This window comes from Eurosta solidaginis, chromosome 4, assembly GCF_040869045.1.
Source record: "Eurosta solidaginis isolate ZX-2024a chromosome 4, ASM4086904v1, whole genome shotgun sequence".
NCBI lineage: Eukaryota > Metazoa > Arthropoda > Insecta > Diptera > Tephritidae > Eurosta > Eurosta solidaginis.
The window spans coordinates 257,398,101-257,406,593 of NC_090322.1; the positions used below are offsets into that span (position 1 = coordinate 257,398,101).

General features: G+C 36.7%; 1 protein-coding gene across 1 annotated transcript; it reads left to right on the forward strand.

The window, feature by feature from the left end:
• Positions 1-845: 845 nt before the first annotated feature.
• BTBD9 (BTB (POZ) domain containing 9) lies at positions 846-8,149 on the forward strand. Its single transcript, XM_067785814.1, has 7 exons — positions 846-1,276; positions 1,370-1,854; positions 2,348-2,455; positions 2,531-3,061; positions 3,126-3,357; positions 5,221-5,435; positions 5,507-8,149. The coding sequence occupies exons 1-7, from the start codon at positions 1,207-1,209 to the stop codon at positions 5,789-5,791; spliced, it is 1,926 nt and encodes a 641-aa protein (XP_067641915.1). The 5' UTR covers positions 846-1,206; the 3' UTR covers positions 5,792-8,149.
• Positions 8,150-8,493: the final 344 nt, after the last annotated feature.

Sequence of the window (8,493 nt, forward strand, 5' to 3'; positions counted from 1 at the left end):
TTACAAAAAGTTATTAAATTCACTAACTCAAATATATTTAAGTTATGGATGTGGCGAAAAACCAAAAACCAATTAGCAACATTAATCGATTACATTGATTTCCATAAGGTGGGTTTGATCAGCTGTTTTATCTGGTTATGGTTTTATAGTTATAAGTCACTATTAATTACACCTTTAAAAGTCAGCTTCAAATTTTTTAGCATATAGGAAATTCTGTCAAAAAGCTGACACTAATTTATGCACCTACCAAATAGAATAGATTATCTATATCTATTATCTTTGTTATGACTACGTTGGTATGAGCATTTCAGCTTTGCCAAGTCCTAAACCTTGATGTCGAAGTTGAAGAAGAGATATATCTATTCTCTTTGTTATATTGCGAAATCAACTGCACAGAAATCTATCACAATTACACATTATGAGCAAAGAAATTGACTTGTTTACTTTGGTATGCAAGTAACTGAGAAATCGGCAAATGGAAAGTCAGAAAACGTAAACAAGATGCAGCATTGTCACATGTCGTCGCTGTTTTTCATTTAACTCATACGGCGAAAGGCTAAGCAGCAACATCTACTTTTGAAAAAGTAGGTTTATTAAAGGCAGCGTTGCCAAACTAAAAAGAAGTAATTAACAAATTATCTGGCTCACAAATTGAACCAGACTTCTATCTGGATTTATCTGGCTCAAATCGTTGTTGTTGCTTTTACATGCAAAATTATTTATCTGGCTCAGGATTTTGCCACCGGATGACGGCAAATATAACAGAGCTCTTGTATTACAAGGTGGCAAGGTGGTACCGTCCTAAAAATTCGTTAAAGTCTGGCTACGAAACGGTTAAGAAGGAGTAACATAAAATAAAGAGGGAAAAATAACTGCGTCGCTGCCGGAAAAAACGCTTCAAATTCTATAAATTTCAGTTGAAAGCTACGTAAGTAAACAAATTAAAGAGAGAAAAATCAACAACGAAGTTGGCTAACTACACATTACACTAAATATTCGTATAGAGCAAAGAAAAGTAAATTATTAGCATTATCAGAAATATCTGGATTTTGTACGTGTTCACCATATTCCCCATCTCATCGTCGCATATACATTTTGTGTGTTGTTACTGCACTTATTTGCATTTTGTTTAATAATATATAGTATAAACATATTAACTTTCAAAAGAATTGCGGAAATTTAACAAAAAGCGGCACGTTCTTAAAGATGAGTAGCCAAAGTCAATACAAACTGCTCTCGCTGACAAAGCCGAGTTGTGATGAAGTGAAACTTACAGGTACGTAGACGCCATTGACAAATTTAGGAGTCTTCGTTTAATTGTTTCCCCTTCTAACTTTATGCCCTTCCATTTGTATTTAATTTTGTTTAGAACGATTCTCCGAACAAATGGCCCAACTTTGCATGAACGATGACTACTCGGATGTTACCTTTATAGTGGAAAATCAACGCTTGCCGGCACATCGCGTTATCTTGGCTGCACGTAGCGAATATTTTCGTGCGCTACTATTTGGCGGGCTCTGCGAATCAAGACAGAGCGAGATTGAGTTGCAAATTCCTGCTGAGGCTTTTAAAGCTTTGCTAAAATACATATATTCAGGGCGTATGCCACTCGCACAAATGGATGAGGACAATATATTGGATACTTTGGGTTTGGCCAATCAATTCGGTTTCAGCGAATTAGAAAATGCTATATCAAAATATTTACGACACTACTTGGCATTGAACAATGTTTGCGCTATTTTAGATGCTGCACGTTTATATAATTTAGAAAAGCTTACTGAAGTTTGTTTGACATTCATGGATCGCAATGCTACAGATGTTTTACAACATGCATCTTTTCGAGCGTTATCCAAGGTAAGTTCTTTTCTGATTTATAATGATTCAACGCCATTCACATAACCTATATATGTTCCCATTCACGAAATTAGCAAATGTCCTTTTCCAGTTCCCCATATATCTATGTTTACACTATGAGTACCCAACGGGTTAGGGGGTTGGAATATACCCGCGGTAGGTATGCCTGTCGTAAGAGGCGGCTAAAATACCGGATTCAAGGGGTTTGTGTAGCGCATCCCTTTCAGGTTGCCAGCGCAATACATAGTTTCTCCAAACCCAATTGTCAACCTCACCTATCCGTGGCGAATCCTGTTTCATTAACAGTCGATAACACTCCCCAAGGCCTTCTGGGAGTGTCTTTATCGCTACAACAACAACAGCATGTTCTCTGAAGGTTCGTTTAACTTCAGCTACATAGAGCCACACCTTGTATTGTAAATTTATGAAATTGCTCTGACATTAAATAAATATGTTATCTTATATAATTTCGAATACTTTTTTGTTTTTGCAGGAATCATTAGAGGAAGTGTTGAGTAGAGACTCATTTTTTGCACCCGAAGTTGAAATTTTTTTAGCCGTATGGGAGTGGTGCGAGCACCACTCAAACATCAACATTGATGTAAATAAACTAATCAATAGTGATCATTTGTAAAAAATATTTAATAATTTTAATTTTATTTATATCCTCTTATAGTCTGTCGTTTCCTATGTGCGCCTACCTTTGATGAAACTTGAAGATTTGCTACAAGTTGTACGTCCCTCCGGCATTCTGGAGCCAGATAAACTCCTCGATGCTATACAAGAGCAAACTACATCCAAATATTTACCATATCGTGCCGCTCTATGGCCTGAGGAGAATGTTGCCACAGCAAAATTTGCGTCACGCACCATACAGGGTGAATGTCGCGCCGCTTTGTTGGATGGTGATTATGCTACATATGATATGGAGAAAGGCTATACACGTCATTGCATTACAGACAATAATGATAGCGGTATCACCGTTGAATTGGGCACTATTTGTATTATTAATCATATTAAAATGTTGCTTTGGGATCGTGATAATCGTTCATACTCATACTTTATAGAAGTTTCAGCAAATTCTACGAATTGGGACCGTGTTATTGATTATACCCAGTATTACTGTCGTTCGTGGCAATTTTTGTATTTTACAGCGCGTCCAGTACGTTTTATAAAACTTGTGGGCACGCATAATACTGTTAACAAGGTTTGTAGTGTGTGAATATTTTGTAAACTATTTTTAAATTAATGTATATTTTTGGTCCCTGCAGGTATTTCATGTGGTTGGCTTGGAAGCTATGTATACTGCTGCAATACAAAAAGTTATTAACGGTATTGTAGCGCCAACATCAAATGTGGCACGCACTGATATGGGCGCCATTGTTGTGGATGGTGTGAGCCGCACACGTAATGCACTACTAAATGGTGATTACGTTAATTATGATTGGGATTCAGGTTATACGTGTCATCAGTTGGGAAGTGGTGAAATAGTGGTGCGATTGGGTGAGTGTAAATTATTCATTTACTGCTTACACTCTTCATAAAAAAATATTTTAAACACTCAATTCTAACAGTAGTACTGGAGAGTACCAACGTTTTTTCTTTCTAGGATTTCAGCATGGTACTCTTCACCATTAAATCAGAAGTGGAAATCTATCGCCCGTTCAAAAATCCCAAGAATACAACTGGGCAATTTATTCGCAAATTAGATATCAAAATTAGAAAGAGACAGGGTATAGACAATATTGACAGGGCTGTAAATGTATTAAAACAGTTACTGACCAAATAATTCATAGGAGCAATACTGTGAAAACCTAGATCCAAAAGATTTCTCCTGAAACCGATCTCACAATAATCGTACAACGTTATCAACGTATTTAAGTTGTACAAAAGGGCAGGAACCGGGGTGACACCTGCCATGCTCATGCAACTGGCGACAAATTGGTATCACATTTACTTCGTATCATTGAAGGACGGATTCCTATAGTTGCTAAACGAAATCATGCGCAAGCCAAAAGCCTGCTTCCTTCCTGAAAACCCTGAAGAGACTTATTGATTTGCACGTAAGGAACAGCGTTGAAAAAAGCTCCTGCAAAATGGACCTGGTGGAAGGCGCAAGAAAAAATCAACATTGAACGGAAGATTTAGAAGGTGTAAACGCTAGCACTGTTCGGATCATCAGATGCAGGGAGCAGAGCACTTCACTACCAGTGCCACTTACTTGTTGTGGACCAACGGGCATGATTTGATTTTTAGGTCTCAAGGCCCTTATAGACAAACTTACTTCTCAAACTTACCAAATCTGCATTAAGGGTTCTTACGGGTGCCATCTTGTTGTAACAATGAGTGATCACAAGTTACTATTCATTTGTGAAGATGTATCAACGATAGCGTGTACCAATAATGTCCATGTGTAGAATTGTTCAGGATGAGGAGAGAAGACGATTCATCATGTTGTTGTTGTAGTAATGTTTTCCACATCCAGTAGGTGCAACACAAATTGTCATCAATATCCTCTAACGGTAGTCCGAGGAAACTTGCAGTTTCAACAGGGCTGGACCAAGGAGATAGAGGCGTTGGTTACTCAACGCAATTGAAAAGATGGCTGGTGTCACGTTACAAGCAACACACACACATGGGAAACGTTACAAGCAAGACATACATTGGATATGTTGGTTTAGATTCTGAATAAGTAAGAGCGTAACCATCTACAGCATCCAGATCGAAGTTGAGCTCGAGTGACGCGCTCGTCCCAGCGAAGGTGGCTTTACTCAACGCCGAGTTCCGGGTACTTGTCTTTGAGAACGGGGTTCACCGGGGCAGTCCCTGGCTTGGGGAGTAGAACGCCTTTTTCTGGATGTCTCTGATTCATTATCCTCTATGCCGATGCCCAGTACTGCATGCAAGACCACTCAGATTTCAGGGCGTACGGGTTTTCGACATGCTAGAGGAGATAGAGCGCGGTGAATTCTTCTATCCAATTAAGTTCAAAAGCAAGTATCTGGTATGCTTAGGGGAGTATTAGCAAAAAGCGACATACGTTGCCGGTACTAGCACCTTCTGATACTTGGTTGATTGTCGCGGTATCTATTTTTTACCCCTACAATCTTCAGATTACTAACCCTGCTGAAATGCATTACAAAAGAGGTAACAGTGACATCTAATGTGAAGGAAAGCAGGAGATCTACATATATTTAGAAGTGAGCCCAATCATCTCCATAGATCAGCTACAGTTAGTGGTACCGTCTTTGAATTTTTCTACAGATTGTACTGGTTCTTTCATTGCAAGTTGGTTTAATTTCGCCCCCCAGAAACAATACATAAAAAATATCGAATATACTTATTTCATTTTTTCCACAATTTCAGGACAACCATATATAATTGGTTCCATGCGTTTACTGCTTTGGGATTGCGATGATCGCACATACAGTTTTTATATTGAAACATCAGTTAATCAAAAAGATTGGCATGTAGTAGTCGATAAACGTAACGAGCAAGTACGCTCATGGCAAAATTTCTCCTTCACGCCAAGACCTATTGTTTTTATACGCATTGTGGGTACACGTAATACAGCAAATGAGGTAATCACCCAATTTCCTATAATTCGCTTAAAAATAAAAAATAAACTATGATTAATGCTTAACATTTACAGATATTTCATTGTGTGCACTTAGAATGCCCCTCACAAGATTCAAATTTTTTACAAATGGAAAGAGAACAAGAGCCAAGCGCTAATCTAAAATTGGAAGCTTCTGTTGGTGCCACTGCCGACAATAATGATAGCTTCGTTAGTACAACGAGCCAAAGCAGCAGTACGTTAAGCATTAATTTTAAAAACAATTTAAATCAGCCACCAAATCAAAATCAGCAGCAACAACAGCAATTATCCGAAGATGTACTTATAAAGCTGGATAATGTTTCTGTTGATGAAAATTAAATGTCTGAAGTTTTGTAAAAAAAATATATATATAAAAATTGGAGGCTGAAGGCTTGCCGTACGAAGGCCATATTTTTTAAAGTACTCGAAATATGTATATAGAAAGCTCTAAAACATTAAAAATGGGTTAACGGTACATGTGTGCGTCTCGGAATCTATGTACGTAGTGTGATTGATTTTATTCATTTTAAATGTAGTTTTTAAAACGTTCAGAATTAAAAAATGTTTATATGCGTAAGCGCAATCAAAAAATATATAAATTATCGTTTGTAATTTATACTTTTTGCTGAATTGTTAAATAATGCAAATGAATAAATTTGAAAATAATATTAAAAATTATGTATACATACCATTTAAAAAATGAGCATTTTCCAATTTTAATTCAGGTATTTAAATTGTTACAATAACGAAACAAAAATATACACCCTAAACTATTTCATGCGCCGATAATGATTTAAAAAAATATTTTGTTGCGCTATAGAGATTTTATTGATGCATATTTAGGATCAGCATCCAAATTCTGAGGATTATCGACCTCCATAATCGAATGAGCAAAGATCGCGCATTCCGGAATTGTTGTATTTGTAATCGAATTTGAAAAAAACGTTTGAAGACGTAGCGCTTTTGAAGTTTTTCGATTTATTACATTTCTCTCATATTTCGCTACCAGTGTTCGGAGTATTTAAAACTGTTACCTGAGCAAACGACTACGCCGGAGTAATGATTGAATTTTCGGAGTATATTTTTTCTTCCTTTTTGAAAGCGGGCGAACAACTAACATCAAATTGATTTGGTGGCTTGGCAAACCTTTCGATAGTGTTTTTGCCATAAAATGTTTCTTAGCAAAAAAAGTTATCTGCCTTATCAAATGCACATGGAGTCGGCTTAAAACGTGTAGGATGACCAATTAATGCTCCCATTAACACACCACATTCTATATCCCCTGATATTTATCGCGAAAAAATATTATTTTCGGTTAAAATACATATTTCATGCTCTTTTAATGACAGAAAGTTTCAAGACCGGGGCAGATTCATGTAGGAACGATAATGGCGACCTGTTAACTGGCGTACAGAGTGTGGAAGACGTACCCGATATCCCGATCGCCGATGATGAAAAACACTCGCGTCATTTCATCCAATCGTTACCTGTAAACTATCAGCTTTTCATATTTATACAATAAAAACTTCAACCAAAAGATATTACGTAGCCTTTGAGATAAAAAAATGTAGTAGGAGGTAAGAGCGGAGCAAAATACTCCGATTGGAATAAACTCTGAACACTGCGTCAGTAATGAAACATGTTGTCAAAAGCGTGACGTCACGCCGAGAAAATTTATTTCACGGCTAACTATGATTTTTTGCTCTCTCATTTTTTAATGCGGGATCTGTTTATTGGTTCATGATCGGCCTCATTATTGCATCTCACTGTATTTGGTTCAGCTTCCTCCATTTTAATTTATTTAATTGTGTAGTACGTCCCTTGACTATGATGTGTTCAGCTTTGCACTCGGAGTTAGTGATGGCTCGATATTTCGCTATTGGTGATTGCATCGCCGCTATTGACAAATCGCTAATAGCTATAGCTATTGCAATCCAAATATATCAGTGATTGGCTATTTTCCTTCATTCGATTCTTTTGAATGACAATCACCTCTGGCAGAATATCGCCAATAGCGATTATAGCGATTGGCGATTTTCCTTCAGCATGGAATTCTAATACTAATAGCAGCGATGCAATCATCGATAGGGAGATATCGTTCATCATTGCTCATCTGTGTGCTTTACTTTCCGAAACAGCGAACGGAACAAAGCAAACTTGTGCAACAACTAGAACGACGACATTGTGAAGTCGGCTAGAAAAGCAGCCACGTGGTTTGGGTAATTTTTACAGACAAGCGAAAGATCGAACTCAAAAATAATCAACGCAAAGATCAAAGAGACCGCAAGGCACAACTCATTCAAAAGCAATTATCGAAGTGCAGAGGTATATAGAAGAAACTGTAATTGCACGAAAAGTTTATCCTTTTTTATGGTGGCAGAAAAACAATTACAAGTATCCCAATCTATCTCCTATAGCTCGCGAAAAGTTGGGGTGTTTAGGAACATCGGTTCCCTGTGAAAGACTTTTTTCTCAAGCCGGCCTTATTTTAAGCGAGAGAAGAATGCGCTTAGATGATGAAAAGGCTAAAATCCTTATCTTTTTAAACGCCAATCATAAAATATAAAATTCGTTATATTTTGATTTTATATTTAAGTATTTATAATAAAATAATTAATATTTGTCAAAATATTAAACAAGCAATATAAGTTTAAACTTTAATTTCATGAAATGTATAAAAGAAATGGAATGACTGAATTTTTTTGTTTTTAATTACACTATGTGACGCCAAATAGACATGGGTCTTTAGACTTGGCCTAAGATTGATTGCCTGTGTTATTCATAAGTTCATACTTCTAGGCAGTAGCCGTTAACAGTTTTATAAAATTTGTGTTTTTGATGGTAAAATAAAAGAATTATAGAAACATATATCACTCGTCTTATTGTAAACAGATTAACTCAAAATTTAAGGTTTTTGGGAGAATGCAATTCAAGATTTGTCATATGGTTTGTATATGGTTGAATTCTCCGGCTAATTTCTAGGGCACTGCAGTGGGTGGCTAATTTTCTGCTAAAGAATATTTTTATAATAGTTTGAAGAA